Below are 27,384 nucleotides of genomic sequence, written 5' to 3'. Positions count from 1 at the left end.
TAACAGTATTTTGTTTTTATGATTAGAATTTTTTATTGAATCATTTAAATGACACAACAATAACAACAGTAACTAAAAAAATAAAAATAAAATACCCTCCAACGCCACCACCGTCCATGCTGATCCCTAACAACATCCAACACTGAGCTCCGTATATCTTTTACTCCATCAATGCAACCAAAACATAATATAAACATAATAAAATGTATAAATTTAAATAGAGGAAGGTGCGTACAACCAGGAAAAAGGTTTTGTTTTTCTGTCTGGAGTAAAATTACAGAATAGGTTGAAACGAAAGAAGAAAAATATAATTATTTAAATTTTAATAAAGAGGTTAAAGGAATGGATTCTCAGGGACGAGGGTGTTTGATGATCGTTGGGTGATTATTGTTTAGTTATTTAGTTTGTTATTAATTCTTTTGTATCTGTTTTTTTTGTATTTTTTTAATTATAGTTATTCTACTTTATTATATGTATTATACTACAATTTTTATACTTTGATATAAACATATAATACATTTTATTTATGGAAAATTATATATTTAGATACGTTAAAACTTATATATAATAGTAATAATACATTAAAATGTTAGTGATCATTATTATGAATAAGGAAGTTTAATTAAAACGAGTGATGGAGGAGAGGTGGGGTAAGATAAATGCAAACCTATTCCCACTTAATTTTCCTTTCTTTCAAATGTTTGTCCTTCTTGTGTCTGATTATGATCTTTTTTGTGAAACGTCGTTATTTCCTGTCACCATTTCATTTTCTTTGGTTTTTACATGTTTGAAATAAAGAATCAATCAATCAATCAATAGAAAAAAGACAGATAAAATTACTCTGAACCAGATTTTTACAGCAAATAAATAAATAAAGTAAACAAAGTCAAATTCTTTCAAACGAGGAATCGACATTTGGTTTCTTGTTTTGGTTTTCTCTCCCATGCGTAGACAAGACAAAGACAAGACACAATTAATAAGGTACCACAAGTGAAGGAGTTCAAGTACCTCGGGATCTTGTTCACGAGTGAGGGGACGATGGAGCGTGAGTTTGGCCAGAGAAGGGGGGCGGTGCACCGTACCGTTGTGATGAAAAGAGAGCTGAGGAAGGCAAAGCTCTGGATCTACCCTCAGTCCTGGTTCCTACCCTCACCTGTGGTCCTGAAAGCTGGGTCAGGACCCAAAGAACCAGGTCCAGGTCCAAGCGTGTGAAATGTGTTTCCTCAGGAGGGGGTCTGGAGTCTCCCTTAGAGAGAGGGGGAGAAGTTCAGCATCCGTGAGGAACTCGGAGTAGAGCCGCTGCTCCTTTGCGTTGAAAGGAGCCAGTTGAGGTGGTTCAGGATCATCTGGTAAGGATGAACCCTGGGCGCCTCCCTAGGGAGGTGTTCCAGGCACGTCCAGCTGGGAGGAGGCCTCGGGGAAGACCCAGGACCAGGTGGAGAGATTAGATCTCCACACTGGCCTGGGAACGCCTCAGGATCCCCCAGTTAGAGCTGGTTAATGTGGCCCGGGAAAGGGAAGTTTGGGGTCCCCTGCTAAAGCTGCTGCCCCCTGAGACCCGACCCTGGATAAGAGGCTGAAGATGAGATGAGATGAAGACACAATGGTAAGTGACACAACATGAATAATCTAACTGCTACAGTAACAACAAATAATAAAATAGTAATAATACAAATAGTGATAAGTGCTACATTAAATACATAGTTAATTAACAGATAAAACCATAGTTATAACAGCTAAACGCAATGCAAAAAGAAACATGGAGCCCTGTCCTATAACAGAGTATTCAGCCTGCAGGGTGCAGTACCACCGACTGACCTGAGGGGGCAGCAACGGGCCGCGCCAGTCTGCCGGGAATTCAAAAGAAGAAGAAAAAGAAGTACAAGACCCACGAAGAAGAGTCCAGTTGAGCCTCGTGAAGCGGGAACTGACAGCCGGCTATCATGGACTGGTAAATCACATTTCTTCATATTTCAACTTTAATCCTCTTTTATACACGCGCAGTTTTATGTGTAGTTGTATTTGTGAAGCGTTAGCGTGTTGATTAGCCGTGTGGTGTTACTTTAGCTGCAGGCTAACGGAGCCGTTCATTATCATTGCTGATGCTAACAGGCTAATCACTGGTTTGTTGACATGTTTAACCAAAGCTGCTGAAAACAGTTTCTCTGTCAGTAAGTGAAGTTTACTGCAGCTGGTGCTTTATTTTAGTGTTATTGTTAGTTTTTTATTAAGAACATGGGAAAAGAATAACAAGATAAATAGATATAATGTAAATAAAATGGGTAATAAACAATAACAAAATCAGAATAACCTTATTTTGTTGTTGTTTTGTTCCTTTTTTATTGCCAGTGATAAAACACAAAATAACCAACAACATATTTTAACAGTTTAACATTTCCCATAAGGAGCAGTAAGAACTATAACTCGTTTATTACTACAACTTCTCCATTTTCAAACTTTAACAGCCTTTCACACCACAGAACAAAACATCATGGGGGTAGAAAGATAAATAAATGAAAGACAAGTAAATAACTAAATGTGTATATCTCTATATTTATATATACGGTATATACACACACACACACACACACACACACACACACACACACACACGTATGTAAATGTATACATGTGTGTAGTAAATCAAGATAAAATGAAAAGATGGATGAATCTTCAGTTCAGCTCATCATTCCAGCATCTACTTCAATATCTTTCATTGTTTTCTTATTTTCTTATTGTTTTTATTTTGTTATCTTTGTGTTTTTCTATCATATATGTTTTTGTCATTGTTACTGTGGTTTTGGATCCATTTCAAACAAGAATTTCCCTCATGATTAATAAAGTTAAATCTTATCTTTACATTTTATACGACTTTAAATTTTACATTCACTACGTTTCAGAGGGAAATATTGTACTTTTTATGTATTTGATTTCCGTAGTTACTTATTGAGGCTTTTAATACAAAACATAAATCAACTAATTCATTACAATGTATTAATCCACACCAGTATAAGTTATTACCAACCTTTACCAAAGGCATCATTAAAGGGATGAAATATTAATGCATTGATAACTATGATCCAGGAATGACACATACATGTTGTTCTGACACGCACACACTCTTCTTCCAGGGGTCAGAGCGAGCTGCTGTCTCCGGTTGTTCGAGACGACGAGGTGACGATCGCTGCCCGCAGGAGGAAGAAGGTGGCCTGTATCCTCCTACTGTGTGTGTGTCTGTGTGTGTGTGTCACTTCAGATTGATTTAACTGGATTTGGTGGAGTTATAATAACCATTTGTTGTATTCTCGGATTAAATAATAAACGCACAAATCCCCAAACAGATTTTTTTGGTGCTGGAAACCTGTTTGAAGGACGACGCCCACATAAATACTTGTATATGAGTAACACAGCGTTGTCACCTGTGTTCTGTAATAAAACCAGAAGCGTCAGTCTTCTTGTTGTTGTTGTTTTCCTGACTGTTGGTCTCAGTCCCGTCACCCGGCAGCGGCAGCCCCGTCGCTTCCACGGTAACGCCAGCCCGCTCACTGCTGAGGAACACTCCGGCCTCACTGTTCAGACAGGCCGGTAAGAGACACACAGATTTATTTATTTAGATTCAGAGCTTTGTGTTACTCAGTCCCCACTCTCACCTCACGTCTCTCTCTCTCAGTCACTCCCAGGTTGCCGGACGTTTCCTCCATTTTGGCTCCAGGAGGTCGAACGCCTCGATACACACACACGCCCAGAAATGCTCTCAACAGTATGGTGAGACACAGGAAATCACACATTCAATGGATCGACGCAAGAATGTTTTTGTTCCCTTACCTTAAACTTGATTTCCTTTTTTCTGTGAGAATCTTTTACAAAAGGTTCTGGACGTTCTCTGAAATCACAAAACAGATCTGTTCATGTTCATACGAGTGCTTCTCTGTTTGCACGAGTCCCACTCTTGAAGAACAACAAGTCTGTGGATCGGGGGCATAAATAAAGGCTTTCCATGCGACCTGGAAAACCTGGAAAATGAGAGAAAAAGTCAAATGTCCTGGAAAATCTTGTGTTGAAAGTTCTGTTCACGACCATATTGGCGTTCAAATTTGAACCTTTATGTTATGGAAACTTGCTGTGTAGGCTGACGGTTTAGTGCGGCGAAGAAGAATTGATTTCTGCGAACACGGCAAAGTGAAAAAACTTTTAAAGTCAATATTTTTCAGGGCAAAAATCCCAGAATCAGATCGGTGCACAGATTTGTGTACTTGTTTATATCAGATCCAGCAGTTTAGGGAATATCTGATGCACGTCTGATACTGGTGTTTGTATCGAAACTCCGGTCAAAACACACCGCCGCCGTACATACTCATCAAACAGTCAGATATTTTATTTTATTTCTTTTTTACTTTTCTACTTTTGCTGGCTCTCTCTTCTAACAGTCAGCCTAGGGAGAAAAAGCAAGAGAGTGAAGATAGCTAATACAAATAAAATGAAATGCATCTTAATCTCGTCTCCGTGGTGATTTCATAGATGCGTCATAGCCACAGACTCTTAAATCACGTTAGTGTCCGTCATGGCAGCTAGCTCAAATATGAAAATGTCCCCTAGAAAAGAGTGCGGACCCTGAAAGAGTGAGAGGTTTGAATCCATGATTACCTCTAAAACGACGTCTGTGTGTCCAGAATTTGGATGACAGTGATTGGACCAACACCATGTACGTCTCCCCTGTCTCTGGGATGGAGAACACCAGCTTCTTCTCGGACGACACCGCCAACCTGAGCTCGGCGCTGCTGAAGGAGGACGACCCCGGAGAGGCCGGTGAGTGAAGCAGACGCCCCCTGAGCCTCTCTCTGTTCCTGTGCATTTGTTCACAGCACTCCTGTTAAACGCTGTCCTTTCTAAAAACAACATTTCAGCGGCGGCCAGTCTTTTCCCAGAGTTCCTCGCATCGTTTCTGAAGCACTCGTCCTCTGCCGTGTTTGAGCTGCTGGAGGATTACCAGACGCTCTGCCAGGAGAAGGTACAGCAGGCCACACAGGACACACACACACTTTCTGTTCACACTCTTTTCCCACGGTTCCTACGGAGTCGGGAAAAGTATGGAATTTAAAATGAGTAGTTTCCAGTTTGGAAAAAAGTTTGTGTTGTTTCCGGACTATTATCTCACCTTCTAAAATGAATTATATTAATATTTACAAATCAACTTAAGTTTACTAACTCAACACAGCCGAACTGTAGATGATCTGAAACTAATCAAGCTGGCTGTAGGATGGTGTCAGGTTACCATGGTTACTGTTCGCCCTGCAACTGCGATTCTCATTTATTGAGTTTCTTCCAAACGTGTCGTCTACACTTTATTGATGTACTTTTATTTATCATTATTTTATTTATTTACAGTATGTTTACCCCATCTTTAGCCAACGAAGCACAGACTCATGTTTGCTTCTGTAGTTCCTGGTTAATTGTCTGTAGTGTCACAGGGTCAGTTATGAATTTCACTCTTTGAGCGTTTAGCTTGAATAAAATGTCTCAGTTTGGTGTTCATTCACTGATTTGAGCTACAATACATATGTAAAAATGTCTAATTACTTGGCAACATAAGGACATACATAGAATTAACATGCGTGTTAAACGTTGGATTTTAAAACCATTTATTTACATAATAAGCATCAAAAAATTGGTGCTCAGATGTTTAATATTGACCGGAAAATCCTCTGAGAAGTCTGAAATGAAAAATGTGCAGGAACCCTCTTTTTCAGTTTTAAACAAACACGACTGAACATCTTAATAGAGGTGGATCTTATCTTAATTATGCTGAGCTAAGCTAAGCTAACCAGCTGCTGGTTCATATTCAATTTTTAGACATGAGGTTGGTGTCGATCTTCTCATCTAACTCTTATACTTTGCAAAATGTGCAACGCTGGAAGCAAGACGTAGTTAGCTTAGCATAAAGACTAGAGTCAAAGATTTATCACAGATTCACAAACCGCTCAGTTCAATCACTCACCTGCTCCTCCATGGCTGGGTTTAAGGTGGACGTGCTGCAGTCTGTGGTCCTCAGAGCGGGTCAGAACAGTAAGACAGCAGGAGTCCACTGGCTGCTGCAGCAGGAGAACTGCACCTGGAGACTCATCACGTCACTGTACAGGTACCGGTCCGACCGTCAGCACGTGCACCCGTACGTTTACCGTCTGTCCTCTTCTTCTTCTTCTCTGACCGATCGCCCGTCTGTCTGTTTCCGCAGGGACAGGGTCCAGTTGGCGCTGGAAGATGACATCATGACAGACATGGTTGTGAGTGACAGTTCATGGGATTTTCAAATGCACGGACATACACACACTTAAACCTGCAATAAGTGATGTTTTTTGACATTTTCACATCTGCTTTTGTGTTGTACATGCATTCGGAATTTACTCGAAGCCCATAGAGACACAAACTCCTCCAGACTGTTAGGGAAGAATTTAAAGTGCCAGAGTCCCGCATGTCTTTAACATGACAGCTGAAGACGTTTATTTATACTTGATCAAGGAGAACAGAAGAGTCGTCAGCTCAAAGTAATGCATGAAGCCAGTTCAACTCTAAGGCTCAAACAGCAAAGATCAGATTCTTAGGGCGCACTCCCACTGTGCCTCCGTCCCGTGCCCCGTGCTTTAGGGTCCTTGTCCCCCCCTCCAGGCCCGTTTGTACTCACACTACCTGGGCCTCGGAGAATGCTTCTTGCTGCCTATACGTCATCACGCCGTAACACGTCACACGCATTGATGACGTCATGGCGATGCGTGGCTTTGTTTCCAGATCTTTCCGTAGACCTCGGAGTTTTTGTGCGTCTTGTCGACTGTTTTTGAATCTTTTCATCGACCAAATCTGCAGTAAACACTCCACCTCCGCATCACACCAACGTGAACCTTTCACCGCCATTGTTTGAAATGTCCGCGCATGGTCCCTCCTTCTTTTTTCTACGTCCCAACAGGCGCACAGGAAATGATCTCAGAACCGCCGTAGGCCTCGTGCTCGTACACGTGCGCACGCTCGTGCTCGTACACGTGCAAATGTGCTTTACTAAAGCCCACCTCTCCCAAACGGGCCGTGGACGGCAAGCGTGCCGCTCCTAGACGTGGTACGGTTGCACTCACACTGGTCAAAGGAACCAGACTTTACCCGTGAAGCGTGCTTGGGGACGGTACGGATGGACAGTGTGAGTGCGCCCTTAAACTAGGGAGGTCGTCCAAGACAGCAAGGGGAGATGTGCTTACATCTAATTGGCTATAGTGCATAATCATGGAGGTAAAGATTCACACTAGCTAGGAAATGCAAAGTGTTCCCCCAGTGACGGAGAGCGTTATCGTCTAACCCTGCAGCTGGATCTTGCAGCCTGCAGGGAGTGAGATTGAAGGCGCCAAGGGAATCGTGGCCTTGGGTGTTTTTCCGGGAGTCTAGAGAAGATTAACTGACACAGAAGTAACCTGGTGGCTTTGATCATCAGGATCTAACGGCTTCAGGAAAAGATTCAAAATGTCGCGTAAACTTACCTGATTGAATTGTGTCTGTGTTGAAGGTTCCCAGTGAGAGTGAGAAGGTCGTGGTGGAGCAGCTTTTCCAGCGGGACGCCGTCGTACGTCAGAGTCAGGTAACGAGCGCACACACAAACACACACTGCTGCTCCTGCAAAAAGAGTAAACGAGACCCAATCATCCTGGAGACAACAGCTAAAGAAAGTTGTTTTTTTGTGTCGCAGCTGGTCGTTGATTGGCTGGAGAGCATCGCCAAGGATCAGATCGGAGACTTTTCTGATAATATAGAATACTACGCCAAAAACGTCTGTTGGTGAGTTCCTGTGTGTGTAATACATCAAGTCAACTGTCCTGTGTGTGTTGTGATCATGAGGGAGAAATCAAACCGTGTGTGTGTGTGTGTGTTTCAGGGAGAACACCCTCCACGCACTGAAGCTGAGGAGAAAGAGCGGCACGACCTTCACCGTTCCTCTGGTCACTGAGCTGGTGAGGCCTGTTACCATGACAGCAAGCACATCCTCATCCCTAGTGTAGCTGAATATATGGATAATGTGTTTGTGTGTGTGTGTGTGTGTGTGTGTGTGTGTGTTCAGGACCCAGACGCTCCTCTCCGGCAGCAGCGCCCCCTGGCCGACCTGGACAGAGAGGACGACGCTCGCCTGCTGAAGAACCTGTTCACGCTGATCAGAGCGGGGATGACTGAGGAGGTAGAGAGGACAGGAGGGGTTCAGACTGTGTTTAACACAAATCAGGAAGAAGAAAAACACTTTTACAGTGTAACGTACGTTGGAAGCGTAGCCTTGACGATGAATAGGAGCTAAATGGGAAGAGAATTCAGGGTTCGGTCAAAGCAGAAAGTTTGGGAAAAGTTTAAGCTACGTTACAAACTTCCCTTCCCCTCAGCCCTTGACATTACGTAACCGCACACGTCACACGGAGGACGCTTGGAGAGCTGAGGGAAATTAGGAGGGGGAGGAGCACCTGCCCTGGTTCACTTCAGCCCAAACAATCATGGATCCACGACAAGTTGTAGCTTTAGCGCTGTATTGCTTTTTTCAAATAATCAGAAACTTTTAGGCTAATTGTAATGAGATGTCGCTGTTTTCTACAGATGATTTTAATATATCGGCACTTTGTGAACAGCAACATCCATCTAAGTGCGTTTCCTTTAGGGTCGAATACCCAGAATAAGACGGAATCTCGCCGAATCGCTCCTAATTTGCATGGGAGTCGCTCGAGCGGCAGTTTGTTGGTCCTGTGGGAGAGCGGGGCCTCTTTTGTCCCCCTTAGAGAAGCCCGGTCGCTGATTGGATATAACTCTCAATGGGATGTGACGTCAAAACAACACGGTGAAGTAGAGTCGACACTTTTATCCAGAGGTGAAGAAGAACGCAGTGCAGAAAATTATGCCGATTGCTGAAACGTCTGCACTGCTGCAAGCCTGTCTTTCAACAAACACTTTTACAGCGCCAACAGTTTTTAAGGTGGAGTGTTTTCTTTCATGTTACTTGCACATAATTTGACGTTGGGAATCACACGGGCCACCTTAAATCAGACTACAACTATTCTGTATTAATCGCTTTGAGAAAGAACGGCGCTCCGCTGTGTCACTGATCAGCTGATCACCGGCGATCTAAACCCATTCAGAGTGATCCGTCACCTCCAGAGTCTCCTAAATTCCTCTGGGGCCCTTTTTTGTAACCGAAACATGACGGGTGAGAGGACTTTGGAGAGGGAGGGGCCTGAAACTTTCTGAGCATCAACATTATACCCAAAGGAAACACGCCTTTTGATTCAGAAACTTCTGTTTGTGATACATTTAACCAGCGAACAGGTTTCATTTTTGTTCTTTTCTTAGTTTAAATGTTGTATTTTAATGGGCGCTGATTAGTGTTAACCAGAGTGTTTGTGTGCAGGCTCAGAGGCTGTGTAAGCGCTGCGGTCAGGCCTGGAGAGCAGCCACTCTGGAGGGCTGGAAACTCTACCACGATCCCAACAGGACGTCAGGTGAAGTCTGACCTCTAATGTGACGACGAACCAGATCACACATGTGCAATATCATTACAAGTGCAAAAGTATTTCTGTTTATCATGGCTATTAATATCAGTATGTTACCACTCTTCTCCATTCTCCTCTTTTCCCTTGTAAACAGCTATTTATTCTTATATTCTAATATTTTTTTATACACTTTTGAAATCGTTCCTCAGATTGTTTTTATATTGCTGTTTGTAATTGTACTTATATCGTCTTGTACGCACCAACAGAGCTGCACTCTAATTCCGTTGTATGACACTAAAGGCGTTACCTCCTCTTTCCTCCGTCTGCAGGGCGTTTAGAGCTGCAGCCTGTCGAAGGAAACCCTCAGAGAGGAATCTGGAAAGTCTGCTGCTGGAGGATGGCTGAGGAGGTACAACACACACAAACACACACACACACACACACACACACAAAATATTAAAGGAGCCAGTTGAGGTGGTTCAGGATCATCTGGTAAGGATGAACCCTGGGCGCCTCCCTAGGGAGGTGTTCCAGGCACGTCCAGCTGGGAGGAGGCCTCGGGGAAGACCCAGGACCAGGTGGAGAGATTAGATCTCCACACTGGCCTGGGAACGCCTCAGGATCCCCCAGTTAGAGCTGGTTAATGTGGCCCGGGAAAGGGAAGTTTGGGGTCCCTGCTAAAGCTGCTGCCCCCGAGACCTGACCCCGGATAAGAGGCTGAAGATGAGATGAGATGAAAATTTTGATTCTTTGTGCTTGAATTTGACCTTGGAAAAGGTGAATGAACCCTTATCGCAGATTTCAAAGTTATGAAGCTCATTTGAAGTTATCGTGCAACAACAGCCTCGCTGCACAACGTTGAGCTGCTGCGCTTGTGTGTTTCAGGAGCAGTTAAACAGATATGAGCGAGCCATCTACGCCAGCCTGAGTGGAAACCTCAAACCGGTAACTCAATGTTCTCCTGTCTCTCTTCATGTGTGTGTTTGTGTTATTAACCACATCTGAATCAGCAGGCTGAGGGTTTGATAGCATCTAATCAAATCTAAATAATGTGTCTAATCCACTCGACACGTTTGAGGCTGAAAGATGTGATTGTGAGTTGTTTAGTGTGTAAAGTGCTGAGACGCAGGAGGATTTTACAGTAGAGTTATTTCTGTAATCGTGAGCGTTTCCCCACAAAGATCAAAGTCTGTTCGCGCACACGTGAACACAGAAAGGGCTCGTTTCCATCCCATCGACCGACTCACGCCACCCGTCATGAAACAGGAAGAAGAAGACTCGCGCTGTCACGTGTTTACAGGGATTTACTGAAGTCTAACGTTCGGTTGGAAGTGGAGGGTTGACCTGGAGCAGGGTCTGTTGTTGTTGTTTTTTCCGTAAATCCGTCCTGAGGCGAATTCTTCTGGTAAGATTTCTGACCAGTTAGAAGAAGTTTGTTTACAACGTTCGATCGCTGTTGAACGTTGAATCATTTAAGCCTCTGAATCCGAACAAAGCAAACGAACCGTAGGTGTAAAAACGCACAGTCCAGGCGACATGCATCGAAACGTTTCCCCCTTTCATCTAGAGTTCCTACTCTCAGGCAGGAGGACTTGGATTAGTATTAGGAGGACTTATTGGATTAGTATAAACTGTGATTCCTGTTGCTCCTCTGGTTTCTGGTGTTATTATACTTATTATTATGTGTCTATACTTCTTCTCTAAGTGTCTCAACATCTTTTTGTTTTGTTCCGTCTGATCTACCGTCCAAAACCATAAGATGTTCAGTCAGCAGAGATCTAAAAGAACCGATTTTGTTTTCAAAAATGACTCAAATGATTATTACAGAGCCCGTGCAGCCTTAAAAAAGTCTTAAATACATGTATCTACACTTAAGGCTGTAAAATCTCTTAAATTCATTAAAAAAGTTACACGCTGGTTTTAAATAAATCACTCAAAGGTCTCTAATTTGTCGGGGCAGGGCTATTTAAAGTTATATAGAGGTTACTTTCTCATGAGCTGCTGATGTAAATGAGTTCTCTGCATGCGCCCCAGCTCGTCTGGGACTTTGGGGAAGTGCACATTTATTGAGAGTTGTCAGGACGACGTTCGATTTTTGAAGTTGGCTCATGTCTGTTGCCAACGGAGACGAGGTCAGACGTTGTAATACAGCGGGATCCCCAAAACATCACCTGTGTTTACGGTTCTTAAATTTCATTCGAGGGGGCATTAAACAGGTCTTAAATTTGATTTGCTGGAACCCTGCAGATACCCTGGATTAAAACAGCTGCAAATTAACAGTGTGTGTGTGTGCGTGTGCGTGTGTGTGTGTGTGTGTTAGGTCCTGGCGGTGTGTGAGTCGTGGGAGGACTGTGTGTGGGCTCACTTCAGAGTGATGGTCGACTCGCTGGTTGAGAAGGAGCTCATGTCATCGGGTATGGCCCACCAGGAAGTTGAGACGCTGCCACGGGAATACCTGGAGGCCAAGTACGTCACACACACACACACACACACACAGTGTCATTTTGTTACTAGATACATAGAGGATAAAAACACACCTGGTCTCTCTCTCTCTCTCTCTCTCTCTCTTCAGTTGGACGATGGAAAAGGTGTTTGAGGAACTTCAAGCCTCAGAGCTGAAGGTGAAACTCTCGCACTAAATGAATGTGATCGATGAGTCACGTGACAGAACACACACACCGTAAAAGCAGCCTCTTCCTTTCTTTCTTTCTGTGTGTAGAGGGTGTTGGAGGAGACAAGAGAGCATCACCACGTCATCCAGAAGTTTGTCATCCTGGGAGACCTGGACGGTAAGACGCCTCTGAGCCCTTTGGCAAACGCACAAACTGGAGAGGCGACAAGATTCGTACCACGAGATGACTTTGTTTAGTGTGTAGGGACTCTTCTCATGCTGCTGCAGAGGTTTGCTGTTATTTTCAGCAGCATTAGCGGTTAAAAAAGACCTTTGAATGCCTTCACCGCACTGCCCCGAGCTAATCAGTGTTAGCCACATCCGGCTGTTAGCGACTCTCCGGGATTTCTCCGTTAATCGTTCATACACGAAAAAAAAATGTGTGTGAGCGGCGAAAAAGACCATGGGATGATTTCGTGCGGGAATTACACTTTAAGATGTTTTGCGAATCCGGCCCTTGATCAGCATCAGGACCGTTTTACAGATGTGACGTAGCGGAGAAGCGACTGTTGTGATTCAGACAACAATGGCGACTCGCATCGAGGACGCAGGCGTCAACACGGATGCTGCTGTTTCCAATCTAGAGAATCTTTCTCCTTTAAAAGAACTCCAGAAAGCGGCTCTGAAGGATTTTGGTTTGTTGGTGGAAACCATGTTTTCGCCCTTCTCCAGACCGGGTTTGGCTTTTCCCTGCGTCGCTCACGGGTCGGTTTCCATGTGAGTGGTTGCAGTAGCACGCCAATAAAGATGACGGACAAGTGGTTTATCCAATCATATGCAAGGATGTTTGATAAGGCTGAGAAATCACTTTCTGACGGAGAGATCCCAGATGAAAGAGTGAAGCGAGGAGGAACCAAAGTCATCTGGAGAGAGTCGGGTTACATCAGGAGTTCATATGGGGAAAAGTTCTGTCTGTAACCCTTAACCTCTGTCTCTCTCTCTCTGTCTCTCAGGTCTGTTTGAGGAGTTTTCTGATTGGCTAACAGCCCCGAAGCCCCTCCCCTCCCACCTGCTGCGTTTCATGACTCACCTGCTGCTGTTTTTCCGCTCTCTGGGTTTGGCTCTGAAGGTAAAGGAGACTCTTCATTTGAGAATCAGAGGTGAGCGCTGCGTTTTATCCAGATTCAGGAGCCGTGCCGTCTCTCTCTGTCTCTCAGGAGGACGTGTGTGTGGATGCGCTGAAGGCCTACGTCTCCCTCCTGATCCGGGATCAGCAGACCGACCTTGTGGCGAGCTACGTCAGCCAGCTGCCCGCCGAGCTCGCCACCGTTCAGTACGCCGCTTTCTTGGAGACCGTGAACCAGCCGGAGCTCCGCCCCCGCTGCCTGCAGCTCGCCACTGACGCCGGTGAGAACGCTGAAAAACAAACCTCAGTTAGACGACATACGTTTATTCCTCATACCATACTGAACGTTTGCGTTTGTTCGCGCAGGTCTGGATGTCGCTGCGATAACCAAACTGGTGGTGGAGACGGTGAGAGAGAGGGATGAAACCGAGTTCACGCACCACAGCCAGACGCTGGAGACGGGAACGACAAAGGTACGGAGTTAGAAACAAACACGCGAGGATCAACTGTTAATGCAACTACAGTCTAAAATGTATCTGTTACTTACAAGTGTTGTTTCTAAATCGATCCCTGAAAGAGAAGCACTGAGACAGGAAGTTATTAAATAAAGTAGAAAGGTGATATTAAACTAAACTTCTTACAATATTAAAGCATAAATAAGAGAAGGCAGTGCAGTAGTGTAACACCGACAGCCATGACGTGTGAACTTTTGTTTATATATATATAAAATATGTATTGTACACTAATAATACAATGCTGTAAAGTATATATATATACAATTAAGAGAAGCAAATGAATTCTGATTAAAGCATATATACTTAAGTGTTTCCACGTGTGTCAAACTAATGGGATTAAATAAAGTTATTAGAGACTTTCTTTATATTTTGCCACTTAAAGTCGTTTAATTAGAGACTGTTTGATTTGTTCTTTGTATCTTTTCATATTTTAACGGTCGTTTTATTATTGTTCTATTTTACTTTGCTTTACTGTTAATTTACCTTTAATCACTGTTTGGTAAAGTAACCGTGATGCTGTGCTCTGATAGGACGACCTGAGAAAGATCGATGTCATTGATTGGCTGCTCTTTGACCCCGCCCACCGCGCAGAGTCCCTGAAACAGTCCAACGCCATCATGAGGAAGTTTCTGGGTATTTATTTATGTTCCTTTTATTTATCTGCCTCTCAGTGACCGACATGTAAACAGCCTACGAACGACTACGGTCACGCGATCCTGGCGTCTGCGGTTACCTGATCCTGGCGTCTGCGGCCACGTAATCCTGGCGTCTGCGGTCACGTGACCCTGGCGCCTGCGGTCACGTGATCCTGGCGTCTGCGGTCGTAGGACGCACTGCGCCTCTCTTGACCATCCGTCTCCTTTCCTCTCTTAGCCCTGCAGAAACACGACGCGGCCAAGGCGGTGTTCTCTAAAGTCCCCGAGGATTCAATGAGGGAGATTTACTGCCAGTGGTCAGAGGTCGGGCAGACCACGCCGCTAACCGCCGAGGACGAGAACGCCATCAGAGAACACCTGTGCATCAGAGCCTACCTGGTCCGTCACCCGTCTCTGCGTTTGTGTTGGAGAGAGCATCAAAGTATATAAAGTTAATTCACCTGAACGCGTCTCTTTTGGTCTCACAGGAAGCCCACGAGGCCTTCACCGATTGGTTCAGCCACAGCAGCTCCGCCCCCCAGAAGCCAGCGCCCGCCCCTGAGGCCAAATTCACAGAGAGAGTAGCCAATGAGATGAGAGAAAAGGAGTACCAGGTACAAACACACATCAATTCATCAATACAGCTTATCGAAAATATGAGGAATACTGTATTGGAGCTACCAGCCGTGGAAGAAATACTAACTATGAAAATACGTGTGTGTGTGTGTGTTTACGTGTGTGTGTGTTGGTCAGGTGTCCCTGTCCACCTGGTCGTGCCGTCTGGACGTTCTAACCGAAGACGTGAAAGAAAGAATCTACAACGTGCTGCTGTTCGTAGACGGAGGATGGATGATCGACAACAGACAGGTAACTCTTTATGAAACCATCTGATTCAGGGTTTCATGTTTCACTTTGCACCACAGCGACTTCACAGAGGATTAAGGAACTGAACCTGTGTTTGACCGAAGGAGCTGAATTCTGCACCCTGTGTGAAGTCTGCAGGTGCTAAAAGATGCACCCTATAAGTCCCTAAAGCTTTTTAATTTATGCACTTATTACATAGTTGCCTGTGTTCTAAAGACCTGCGATGATTCGGCAAATTAATCCGCAGACGAATGAAAAAGCAGCGACCGTCGTACAATGGCACACTCGCATATCTGGCTGTTCAGTCTGACGTAACACCCTTTCAAAATAAGAGTTCCTGTCACGAGACGGGTCGGTTCACAACGCTGCAACTTTCACCTGGACGTTCTAAAACTTCCCTTTCCTGGGCCACATTAACCAGCTCTAACTGGGGGATCCTGAGGCGTTCCCAGGCCAGTGTGGAGATCTAATCTCTCCACCTGGTCCTGGGTCTTCCCCGAGGCCTCCTCCCAGCTGGACGTGCCTGGAACACCTCCCTAGGGAGGCGCCCAGGGTTCATCCTTACCAGATGATCCTGAACCACCTCAACTGGCTCCTTTCAACACAAAGGAGCAGCGGCTCTACTCCGAGTTCCTCACGGATGCTGAACTTCTCCCCCTCTCTCTAAGGGAGACTCCAGACCCCCTCCTGAGGAAACACACTTCACACGCTTGGACCCGAGAACTCGTTCTTTCGGTCATGACCACAGGTGAGGGTAGGAACGGAGATTAATAGTTTTGCTAAATAGAGTTGTTTGGTTGTGTTTTCAGGATTTAGAGCTGGATTCAGAGCGCAGCCACCAGATGGCGGCGTTGCGCTCCCTGTGCCTGCCTCGCCTCACCTTCCTGCTGCTCAGCGTGCTGCAGAACTCCTCCAGACACCAGGAGGCGCTGCGCCTCGCCGACATCATCTCCTCCGACCAGCACCGCCTCTACCAGGTAAACGCTTCTATCGGCCCTGGACGCGGAGTTAACGCTACACATTTTCTCTGCGTGTTCCACAATTTTAAACCCACCGATTCTGTTCTTTGAGGTTCTCGTTTCCTTTTTGATATTAATGTTTGAACGTCGTCTGTTTTTCAGGTTTTCTCCAAAGAGGAGCTCAGGAGGTTTCTCCAGAAGTTGAGGGAGTCGTCGCTCGCTCTGTTGGACCGAGGACTCGACCCGCTGGGCTATGAGCTACAGCCCTGAACACACACACACACACACACACACACAGAGCGGTGTTTGAATCACTGTTGTCTTTTTGTATTGTTTTTTTTTTTTTCAAAATAAAAGCCTTTGTTTTCCTGTATTTGTTTACTGTAAACGTTATTTGAAGCATAAGAAACTGAACTGTAACCATTCGAGCTTCATGATCAGATTTAGTTTTGAATTATAACAAACTATAAAAACTATAAACACCTGGTTTACGATTGGGAAACTGTGATGATTAAGCACTGACGCCGTATATATGAGTTACTGTACATGATCAGAGAAAACGCAACTAGAGAAGATGTTTGTTGTGTAACGACGGACTGAATTAATATTACAATAGTAAGTAATATTTCAAAACTAAAGTTGTGATTTAAGGAGGTAAAGGAGTTCAGGTGTCTTTAAGAATGTATTTGTTTATTTAACGGTTTTGTTTAATTGATCCCTGAGAGACATTTATACCTTAGAGCAGCAGTGAGATGGGAGATAAAATGAATTAGAGAGTCGGGATCAAACTAAGCTGAAGTAAAGTATGAATAAGATATAGTACACTAATAATACAATGCTGTGAAGTGTGTGTATATATACACACACAATGGAGAGAATATGAAATGGCGTATAATATAAGATAAAAATGGCAGACTAATGGCTATAAATCATAGGGAATAAATAGAATTATTCAAAGGTTATCAGATATTTTTAGCATATTTTTTCCATTAAAGTTGTCTAATTACAGAAAGAATAAAAGAAAAAGGTGAATTATGTACAATTCAACAGTTTAAGTTTAAGAAGTTGTGCAGTTTTGTACATAATTCATCCTTTTATAATGTTTTTCCAATTAAAGTTGTCTAATTAGAGAAAGGGAAAAAACAAAAAGGTGAATTATGTACAAAACTGCACAACTTCTTTTTAAACATATGTTTTCATCATTTTGTAAATTTTGTGATGTAAATTGAGGAAGCAAAAGTAAAAGTGGTTCAATATTGGGTTTTTTTCTTTTTCACTTAAAGGCAAACAACTGTTGTACTTTTCCCTTTTCGCCCGTCTGCAAAATTCAATTTAAAAAATTTGGAAAAATAAATAAAATGGAAATAATAAAAATGAATAGATATGCCTTTGAATTAAATAAATATATAATAAATGTAAATGATTCAACAGTATAAAAAATAAAAATATATTTATTTAATTAATGTCGTTTTTCAAAGTAGAGCTAAATGTATTTATTCAGGATTTATTTGTCTTTCATTAGCAACAGTCTCACTGTTGTTCCTGAGGATGCTTCCTAATAATTAAATTTCTTTAATTCATTTTTCTATTATCTTTAGTTTTGACTCTATTTTGTTTCAGTGTAACTTATTTATCTACTAGAGACGTCTTTTTTTTTAAGTTCAATCATTTTTCTTTTTTTTATATTGAGGATTGTAACATATGTTATTGTTTGCCTGTCTGCAAAATTCAATTTATAATTTTTTATTATTTCCATTTTATGTATTTTTTCAAATGTTTTAAATAGATATGACTTTGAATTAAATAAATATTTAATAAATCTTGAAATAAATGAAAGTAAATTTAAATGATTCAACAGTAGAAAATATATATATATATTTATTTAATTAATGGGGTTTTTCAAAAGGCGGTTAAATGTATTTATTTATGATTTATTAACATTATTTATTATTAATTTATTAATAAACGTGATCGTGTTGGTGCAGTGCCGGTGTTTGTCCACCAGAGGCGCCACACGGACAAGTGTCTGACAGAGCAACTGAACAGTTGAAACAGGGTGAATGTAAACAGACCAACTGTCGGGGAAACTGACGCAAAAACACCGTTTAAAGGATATTATTCAACATTTAAGCGCGTCCAAGGTACGTGAATATATGAGATATTATCTTTAAACGTAACTAGGCAACGATTTTATACAGTTTATGCCTTTAGCATTAGCAGTTAGCGCAAGTTGGCAGGTGGTTAGCATCGTGCTAGTAGGCCGCGGAGCCTCGCGTTTTCCTAGAGCGGCACGCCGGAGGAGCAGCGACCCTGCCGCGGTCTGCTAACGAGTTTACGGTAAACACATTTTTATTAAGCTTCAAAACTTAGTTAAATTCATTTTTAATTAATTAAAGAGACTTTATGATCTTATAGAGCATTTTAAACAGCGAGAGGGATCCGCACATACCCACGGAGCTAACTACTGTTTTTGTTTGCTAGCCTGCAAGCTAAACAAGAGCTGCGGATACTTTAGGTTTTTATTTTTAATGCAGAGATTAAACGTTTTGAATGCCAACTCGTGCACTAGAAACACTAGATAGACTATTTAATTTACTCAAACAGGGAAAGATAGCTGCAGACAAACACATGCACACACACACACACACACACACTTCACTGTTCATTAAGTTTGATAAAGTCTTGTTTGAACTGAAGTTTCTGCAGATGCATCTTCACTTTCTGCACGTTAACTCGTACTAATCGTGCTGTGAGATGAGTTTAGTTTAATCTCCATCAGATGTGTTGGTTCAATAGAAAGAGAGACACCACAGAGAGAGGGAGAGGGAGAGAGAGAGAGGGAGGGAGGAGCTGGGACAAGTCCGGGCATATTTTCCCTGCATGACTTTGTGTTGTAACGTTGATAGTAACGCGCTGAGCAGCTGACTCATGCTGTTAGTCAGCTGGAGGTGGACACGTCATGGTTTCTGACTGATGCCCAGACATATTCACACTGGAGGGGCCAAACCAGGCTGAGCAGCACGGGTTAAGTCTGGACATGTGAGCTCTGTGCAGATCCCTTTTTTAAAAATATACATATTTTATCTCTTTTTTTAGAAACGTGCATATAAAGTAAATAGTGCAAAGGTAAGGCAAAGCTAAACTGTACGGGAAACTAAACACAGATTTTATAGTCTGTACTTTAAATTACAAGTAAAAATACAGCAAACGTAATATCAAGTTAAACTGTAACAGTCTTACAAACACTAAGTGCATATATAAAAGTGACTGATACATCTGCTGCCCGATATATCGGCCGATGCGTGCACTGATAATTTTCCTGGCATTATTTACAGACAGGCGTCCACAGGCGGCTCCGTCAGTGCGTTTACATGCAGTTTAAAAACCCGATTATATTCGGGTACAGGGCGTACCCCGGGTTCTCAAACACCGTGTTACCACCGTACCCCGGGTACAATCAGAGTTCTCATTCCCGGTTAACACACGCCGAGAAAACTCCTTTAGTAACCGGGTCATTCGCGCATGTTAACGTCTTACCCAGGTTATTATCGGGTTTCTCGTCTGCGCATGCTCCCCACTCCGCAGTGGTGGCTTTTTGACCTGGAAACAGATTAAACCAGGAAGCAACAGCTCTGAAAACAACAATAATGGAGCGTTACCTTCTAAACTGAGCGAGGACTTTGCAACGGCAACTAACATCACAATGAAAAAGACCCTTTTCTTTCGTAATTCTGTCCAAAAGTCGCCGTTTGTGATTTTGACAAAGGTGAACTGTAAAAAAGCCGTATTCAGAGCAGCTGTTTGTTGGTGGAGCGCCACCTACTGCACCGGAGGAAGAGATACTCCGAAATTTTTCCATTCAGCCCCCGCTCACGTACACGAGGGCAACTTCAATAATCTGATATTCCCTTAACCGGGGTAAGACCCTCATGGGTTAATGACGTGCATGGAAACGCACCGCGTGTTGCTGGAGACGCCTTTTTTAAGTTCAATAAATTTTCCTTAACTTAAATTGAGACTTGTAACATTTGTTTTCATCATTTTGTAATTTTTCTGATGTAAATTGAGGAAGCAAAAGTAGAACCGGCTCAAGAAAAACGTCAGTCTGTAAATCGGCGTCGGTCCTAGAGATCCATATCGGTTGATCCCTGATATATAATATATATATTTAAGTCATGTATTATTATTATTATTATCAGTTATAATGACCCTAAAAGTAGAGTTACGATTAATCAATTTGTTGTTAGCTATTAAATTAACTATTTTGACAATTGATTAATTGCTTTGAATCATTTTTTAAAAGAAAAATGTAAAGATTTCTGTGATTTAAGCTTCTCAAATGTGAATAGTTTATATTTTTTAAGTCATCCATGCAGTAAACCGAATATATTTGAGTTGTGGCCAAAAACAAGACATTTGAAGAAGTCATATTTTATATAACACTGATCCACATTTGACCAAACACAACTAATCAACTAAAGCAGAAAATAACTGTTAGTTGCAGCCGTTCCTTAAAGGAATGAAAACAGCTGCTTTATTATAAGTGAAACTTTTGATTTTAAATGGAAGTTTATGTAAAAAGTCTCACCTTTGTAAATAAAACATTCAGTTAAAGGAGATAAGCAAACGTGCAGGGTGCAATAATCATCAGTTTTTAAACCACAGGCGCGGTGAGACTGCAGCTTTCGTGTCAGGTGAACCCCCGCGAGGTCGGGTCAGGATACTCCGCTGCTGTTTGCTCTTAAGGTTTCCCTCATTGATTCATTATTGATTATTTTTATTCTAGCCTCATCAGAGTTGTTAATTAGACGTGGAAATGTAACAGACACAAACGTTATTTTCTGATAAACTGATTATACGTTTGAGATCTCCTCGTAGGAATTTACTTTCTCCTGTCGCCCAAAAAATATATATTTCTCTTCTTTTCTGAAAACCTTACCATATTACACTAACATGCTGATTATTTAAAATATTTAGTTTTAAGTCACTTAATTTACATTAAAGTAGGTCTGTAACAATTGATTATCTTCATTAATAACTAGTTGTTTGGTTCAAAAAGTTACCGTATTGTCCGCACTATAAGTTGCACCTAAAAACCTTCACATGTCTCAAAAGCCGACAGTGCTCCTTATAACCCGGTGCTCCTTGTATATGGACCAATATTGAGCCACAACAGGTCTCCAACTACGGTGAGCAGCCGCCGACTCTATTTTCCGCCGTAGAAGAAGTAACGCGCGGTGCATGTTGAGATATACGACTGCGCGAAGCGTGCCGTTTCATTTCCATGTGTGTGTTTGTGTAAAGAGCCCAAAATGGCTCCTGTTAAGAGACACGCTTACGACGCAGAGTTTACACTCAAGGCCATTAGTCACGCAGCAGAACACGGGAATAGAGCAGCAGCCAGAGAGTTTAACATGAACCAATCAATGGTGCCGAAGTGGAGGAAGCAACAAGACGACCTCCCCTGACTGTTGTGTTGACGTTCCCTTTAGAGCAGCTCTATCTAATGGATGCAGAACGTAACCCCAGCCTCCACTGTAGCGTCTGTTCTATGCGCCTTATAATGCGGTGCGCCTTATATATGAAGAAAATACGTTAATTAGCGTTTCTCAAAGTCCAAGATGACGTCCTCTTATGCAATAATATTAAATATCAATATAATAAATATCTAATATTATTGTTAGAATATGCAGTTTACCGTCACAGAGGAAAGAAAACTAGAAAATATTCACATTTAAGAAGCTGGAATCACAGATTTTGGACAATTATTTTCTAAAAAAAAGGAAAAATCGATTATTAAAATAGTGGGCGACTTATTTAACAGTTCACAAGAAATTGATTTGACTTAAATAAGTATTTTTTCCTTTTCTATAACTGAAGACTTTCCAGTCAGTCTGCAGTTTAAAAAAAAGGCAGAAAACAATAAATAAAAAACATGTTTTTGGGACTGAATGTAATTTGATGGGAGGTAAAAAATAAACAACGTGCGAATCCTCCGTTTCCCTGAAAGCCTGAGGGCCGTCCTGCTGTGGAGACACACTCAAACCAGGCCAGTGTCACATCCAGGATTTAGCCCTCTTTGGCCCTGGTTACCGTGGGTTACCCCAGCCTGGTTAGCATGGTTACCCACGTTTGACAGGGATGAGTCATGGTGGACTAGTCCCGGCATGTCTGCGCGGAGCTGTGTGATTAAATCAGCTGTCACTGTCACTGCAAACATACCACACGCTGCTGCTGCTGCTGACTCAGCCCTGAGTGGCCCTGTTGGGCCCTGATAGGCCCCAGCCAGGCTAGGCCGGGCCACTTGGACTGGTCTAGTCCTGACATGTCTGAGCAGGTCTATAAGAGGCTGCAGCTGCCTCTCATCCACTCTGACTGCACTTTATCTGTTGTTCCTTTGCACAGGATGGACTGCTGATACCTCCCTCTGAATATTCGGGTAAGACTTTTCATTTATGTGTGAATTATATTTACGTTTCTGTTCCCCTCACACTTTACTAACTTCGTTTCTCCTTTGGGTTAAGTTAAAAAGGATCATAATCAAGTTTTTACTTAAGTTTTTACGTCAGAATACCTGCAGTTTAACGTGACTTAGGAAATAAACAGAAAGAATATTGATTTATGTCAAATTAAAATAAGGGTTTCTGTGTTTTTAAGCAAGTATATGAATGTGTAAGTATTGTTTTAAGTTATTAATACTATTTAGAATGAAAGCATGTGTTTCATACAGGAAAATCAAACAATTTCAAACATTTCTGAATAGTTTTTATTGTAAAATATATAAAAATAATAAGGATTAAATCATTAAAATGGTCAAATTAACCCAAAGGAACACCGATGCAACAGGACAATGAAGAATATAATCACGCCAATGTTAGGTTTTCCCATTTGTCCCCATTTAATGCAGAAAAGTTATTTAATATGAAGCAAAAGAATGATGTCAACCCTGTATTTATTTAGTATTTAAAGGTGTTAACCTTGGGGTCAATTTGACCACATTCAATGTTTAACGGGGTTTAAATAAAACAGTGTTAATGATGATTTACACGTGACGTAACTTATTTTACTAAGTGGCTGAATCACAAATATGATCATTTAGTGTTTATTTCTGTTGTAAACGAATGATTTCAAGAAAATTAAATTACTGTAAATGAGAAAATTCACATTGTGTTCATGTGTGAAAGTGCAGCACAGTTCAGTGTATCTGACTTTTAAATCATTTGGGTTCAAATTGTGTCATAAATAAATAAAAGAAATGTTCAGAAAGTTCAGAAAAGTCTTTTTCATGAGGGCTGAAAATAGGCCAACAATTATTTTCTTTATGGATTAAGTCTGTTGATTGTTTCCGTGACTAGTTCTGTTTATAAAATGGTAAAAACATTTGAATAATTGTTTCCTTAAGCTCAAGATGACGTCCTGAAATGTCTTATTTTGTCCCATTACTCAAAAATATTCAGTTCAGTGTCACAGAGGAGGAAATAAAACAGAAAATATTCACATTTAAGAAGCTGAAATCGAAGAATTTTGACTTTTATTCTTAAAAAATGACTCAAAACAATGAATCAATTATCAAAGTACCGTATTTTCCGCACTATAAGGCGCACCACATTATAAGGCGCATAGAACAGACGCTACAGTGGAGGCTGGGGTTACGTTCTGCATCCATTAGATGGAGCTGCGCTAAAGGGAACGTCAACACAACAGTCAGGGGAGGTCGTCTTGTTGCTTCCTCCACTTCGGCACCATTGATTGGTTCATGTTAAACTCTCTGGCTGCTGCTCTATTCCCGTGTTCTACTGCGTGACTAATGGCCTTGAGTGTAAACTCTGCGTCGTAAGCGTGTCTCTTAACAGGAGCCATTTTGGGCTCTTTACACAAACACACACATGGAAATGAAACGGCACGCTTCACGCAGTCGTATATCTCAACATGCACCGCGCGTTACTTCTTCTACGGGGGAAAATAGAGTCGGCGGCTGCTCACCGTAGTTGGAGACCTGTTGTGGCTCAATATTGGTCCATATATAAGGAGCACCGGGTTATAAGGCGCACTGTCGGCTTTGGAGACATTTGAAGGTTTTTAGGTGCAACTTATAGTTCGGAGAATACGGTAAATGATGTTTAATTAAATAGTTGATGAATTGTTGCAGCTTTGCTACAGTGAAGTATTCAATTCAATTCAAAAAACTTTATTTGTCCCCGGGGGGCAATTCAGGGCACACAGAGCAGCAAATAACGACAGTGCAACTATACAAAAACATTTTAACCTGTCAACAAGAATAAAGTGTAAAAGAAGAATAAGTGTCAGTGTCGGTATTTTCTGGGGCTTTTAGTTTGAAATTTGTCTTTGTTTTTTATCATGAGAATAGAAGCTGATCCGTCCGAGTGGCCTCACTGGAAACTTTAACACATTTAAATGCATATATCTGTTTTTGTTTGTATGCATACAACTAATTTGTTGTTCTGTACAAACAAATTTAATTTAGGAGCATAAATGACTAAAACACCATCAATTATTCACATTTGATGCAACAAATTCTCTCATTTCCTCAAGAATATCTGGAGTAAGTTCCTTTTAAAGTTCTCCTCTTCAGTATTTAAGTTAACAAAGTAAATAAATGACTGTATAACATAAAAAGGGAACGCCCATAGTGGAAATTCTAACCCACCTCTGCAGTTTCCTGTTGTTCTGTGGAGCGTTTTTCCGTCTTTCCGCTCGGCGTTGGGTCATCAGGGTCACACCAGGTTTTCACAGGAATCCCTAACAAGACGCACAAAGTTAGAAACCAGCAGGTGAACATAATGAAGCTTTTATAGCAGATAAAGTACAAAAAAGAGCTAAAAGGAGTAAATATTAGACTTAAATGCATTAGATCGGTGGAAACATGAACGTTCTTCCTGTTAAATTGTGATTAAACCGTTGAAATGTTCATTGTTTTATGCTTAAATAGTGTAAAAGTCACAAAGATGGCAAACTAATTATATATTGTTAGTTACACAACAACATATATCTGCTAAGTCTTAAAAATAGCATTAAAAAGCCTTAAAAGGTGTTGAATTTAACTTTAAAACAATGATTAAATGTGTTCTACGAAAGTTTTAGTGGATACCATCAGACCTGCATCAAACACCGTCACGACTGAGTGAAAACTTATTATCAGTAGGAACTATAATTATTGTTTTACAGTGTGGCTCTCATCTGCACGCCTCGTTTTAGGGCGGGAACAATCAAACGTCCTGCAAAACATAACGCCACACTCATCCCAGGGTCTTTTTCTGCACTTACACACATCAAATCATGTATGTTATGTATGTTCTGGTGCGCTGTTGCGTCTATTTGCTCATTATTTATGCTCACAGGTGGTAACTGTGTGTATTATTGACTGTACCACGACCTTCTCATGAACCACGGCGTCCCCGCCTATAAGCTTCTCTAGCTTCCTCTGGGAGACCCGTTCATTCGACCCAGTTAACTCTGTAACACCAACTGTGTTATATTATATTATGTTTGAAGTTGTGTTTGTGAATAAACTAAACTAAATAAGCCATCGAGACACTTTTCTGTAGTTTAACAGCTAGAAATCCCTTAGAGTAGCTAACAGCCGGACGTGGCTAACAGTGATTAGCTCGGGGCAGCACAGTGAAGGCATTCAAAGGTCCTTTTTTAACCACTAATGCTGCTGAAAATAACAGCAAACCTCTGCAGCAGCATGAGAAGAGTCCCTACACACAAAACAAAGCACCAACAGCGTAGTTAGTGAAGCCAGAGTTTATTAAAAGAGTGTTTCAAAGACTTACTTACTGGCCCCTGTACCAGCTCCTCTCATAGTAAAGTCCATTACAGTGGAAGGAGCCCATTGGTGCTTTGTTTTCTGTGTAGGAAACATTGAAAACATTGTTGAAATCTTCTTTTCTGACACAGTGGTCACTGTTAAAGGTTTTTAAAGTCTCTTGGTTGTTTTAAGAAACCAAACTAGTACAGCAGTGCTTTAGCCACGGCTGATATTCTGTAGATTCTGTGTGTGTAGATAATCACGAATGACCTGATTGTGTGTTTGTGTGCAGAAACAATCAGCGCCACGATGTCAGCTGACCGGGAGCTTCACGCCGACGCCGCTGACGACAACAAACTGGTGAGAGCCACGAGCTACTAACTGTAACCAACGTAACTCTTCAGGCGCTGTGTGTTTGTTTGTTTTTAGGTTTTGACTTCACTTCCTGTTTGTGTTCAGGTCCGACCGAAGGCGGAGTTTCGTTCTTTACTACAACACGCCGGAGCCACTAAAGATGTTTTCACCATGAAGGAGGTAAAACGCGTCCGTCTGTAAAAAAATCCCCCGCACGTTCCAATGCTTTCGTTCATCTGTGCGGTCTGGTGTTTGCGTGTCTCCCATGATGCATCTGTGTCTGCCCCCCCTCCTGCAGGTGATGTTTTACCTGGGTCAGTACATCATCCAGAAGCAGCTGTACGACCAGAAGCAGCAGCACATCGTCCACTGCTCCCAGGATGCACTGGGGCGCGTGCTGGGCGTCGACAGCTTCTCCGTTAAAGAGCCACGGTGAGAAAAGACACAAAAGAGGAAGAAGACGATCGTCACCGTTTGAACTAACAACAGGAAGTTTCTGTCAAAGAGTCACATCTTTAACTTTAAAACATGAAAATAAAATAAAAACCTTATTAAATGAACCTTTACTGATCCCCAAATCAGGTGTGACTAGTAGTAAATTTGCAGAATATAAAATAAAAGTATGATTTGTGTTGTAATTAAATAGTGCAGCACCTTCTGTAGTATCTGTATAGTAATGTGACATCTACATAAACAAGAATAATATATAAAATAAGGAAGTTATTATACTTATTTTGCCTGAATTAATATAGAAATAAGAAGTTTATCACATAAAAACACAGTAACATATAAACCTAATATAGTAATAACATATTCTAGTATTGTACAGCAATATGGACTTGTACTTGTAAAGCGTCTTTCTAGTCTTCTGACTACTCAAGGCGCTTTCACAGTGTTTGTCACATTCACCCGTTCACACAGACATTCACACAGACATTCACACTGACATCTACAGACCATCTGATCTAACCATTCACACCACATTTACACACCCATGCGCAACACGCGGAGCAATTTGGGGTTCAGTGTCTTGCCCAAGGACACTTCGACA

The 27,384-nt window shown here is 41.9% G+C and overlaps 2 protein-coding genes and 3 long non-coding RNA genes across 6 annotated transcripts in view; 2 read left to right on the top strand and 3 right to left on the bottom strand.

The window, feature by feature from the left end:
• The first annotated feature begins 1,892 nt into the window (after positions 1–1,892).
• On the top strand, positions 1,893–16,580 carry nup107 (nucleoporin 107). 2 transcript variants are annotated; one of them, XM_083934873.1, is made up of 27 exons: positions 1,893–1,951; positions 3,132–3,211; positions 3,490–3,585; positions 3,671–3,765; positions 4,671–4,806; positions 4,905–5,008; positions 6,021–6,136; positions 6,233–6,281; positions 7,544–7,615; positions 7,724–7,812; positions 7,910–7,985; positions 8,093–8,206; positions 9,416–9,506; positions 9,827–9,906; positions 10,383–10,442; positions 11,818–11,963; positions 12,070–12,118; positions 12,217–12,286; positions 13,122–13,237; positions 13,326–13,515; positions 13,601–13,707; positions 14,280–14,382; positions 14,623–14,783; positions 14,873–14,998; positions 15,138–15,251; positions 16,058–16,225; positions 16,370–16,580. In XM_083934873.1, exons 1-27 carry the CDS (start codon positions 1,944–1,946, stop codon positions 16,475–16,477), a joined length of 2,724 nt encoding a protein of 907 aa, XP_083790999.1. In that variant the 5' UTR covers positions 1,893–1,943; the 3' UTR covers positions 16,478–16,580. The 2 variants fall into 2 exon arrangements, with proteins under 2 accessions (XP_083790999.1, XP_083790998.1); XM_083934872.1 differs by having other exon boundaries at positions 7,544–7,812.
• Positions 2,562–4,784, bottom strand: LOC310962408. Its single transcript, XR_014593661.1, has 3 exons — positions 4,645–4,784; positions 3,826–3,883; positions 2,562–3,569 (listed from the first exon to the last, which is right to left on the bottom strand). It is a non-coding gene; the product is annotated as an uncharacterized lncRNA (long non-coding RNA).
• On the bottom strand, positions 8,084–13,336 carry LOC310962407. Its single transcript, XR_014593660.1, has 4 exons — positions 13,199–13,336; positions 11,863–11,952; positions 9,805–9,898; positions 8,084–8,198 (listed from the first exon to the last, which is right to left on the bottom strand). It is a non-coding gene; the product is annotated as an uncharacterized lncRNA (long non-coding RNA).
• Positions 13,391–27,384, bottom strand: part of LOC310962406 — a 26,341-nt gene continuing 12,347 nt past the window's right edge. The window contains exons 3-7 of the long non-coding RNA XR_014593659.1: positions 26,644–26,744; positions 26,005–26,078; positions 24,876–24,967; positions 14,846–14,942; positions 13,391–13,524 (exon numbers count right to left, since the gene is read on the bottom strand). This is a non-coding gene — a long non-coding RNA (uncharacterized lncRNA). The remainder of the gene's footprint in view (positions 13,525–14,845; positions 14,943–24,875; positions 24,968–26,004; positions 26,079–26,643; positions 26,745–27,384) is intronic.
• The window catches only part of mdm2 (MDM2 proto-oncogene), a 15,782-nt gene continuing 6,645 nt past the window's right edge, over positions 18,248–27,384 (top strand). The window contains exons 1-5 of the mRNA XM_083934874.1: positions 18,248–18,348; positions 22,613–22,646; positions 26,272–26,339; positions 26,439–26,513; positions 26,632–26,765. Of these exons, the coding sequence (XP_083791000.1) occupies positions 26,289–26,339; positions 26,439–26,513; positions 26,632–26,765 (260 nt within the window). The 5' untranslated portion in view covers positions 18,248–18,348; positions 22,613–22,646; positions 26,272–26,288. The remainder of the gene's footprint in view (positions 18,349–22,612; positions 22,647–26,271; positions 26,340–26,438; positions 26,514–26,631; positions 26,766–27,384) is intronic.

The sequence above is a fragment of the Echiichthys vipera genome, assembly GCF_963691815.1.
Source record: "Echiichthys vipera genome assembly, chromosome: 20".
In the NCBI taxonomy this organism is placed as follows: domain Eukaryota; kingdom Metazoa; phylum Chordata; class Actinopteri; order Perciformes; family Trachinidae; genus Echiichthys; species Echiichthys vipera.
This window is presented reverse-complemented; position numbering and strand designations above follow the sequence as displayed.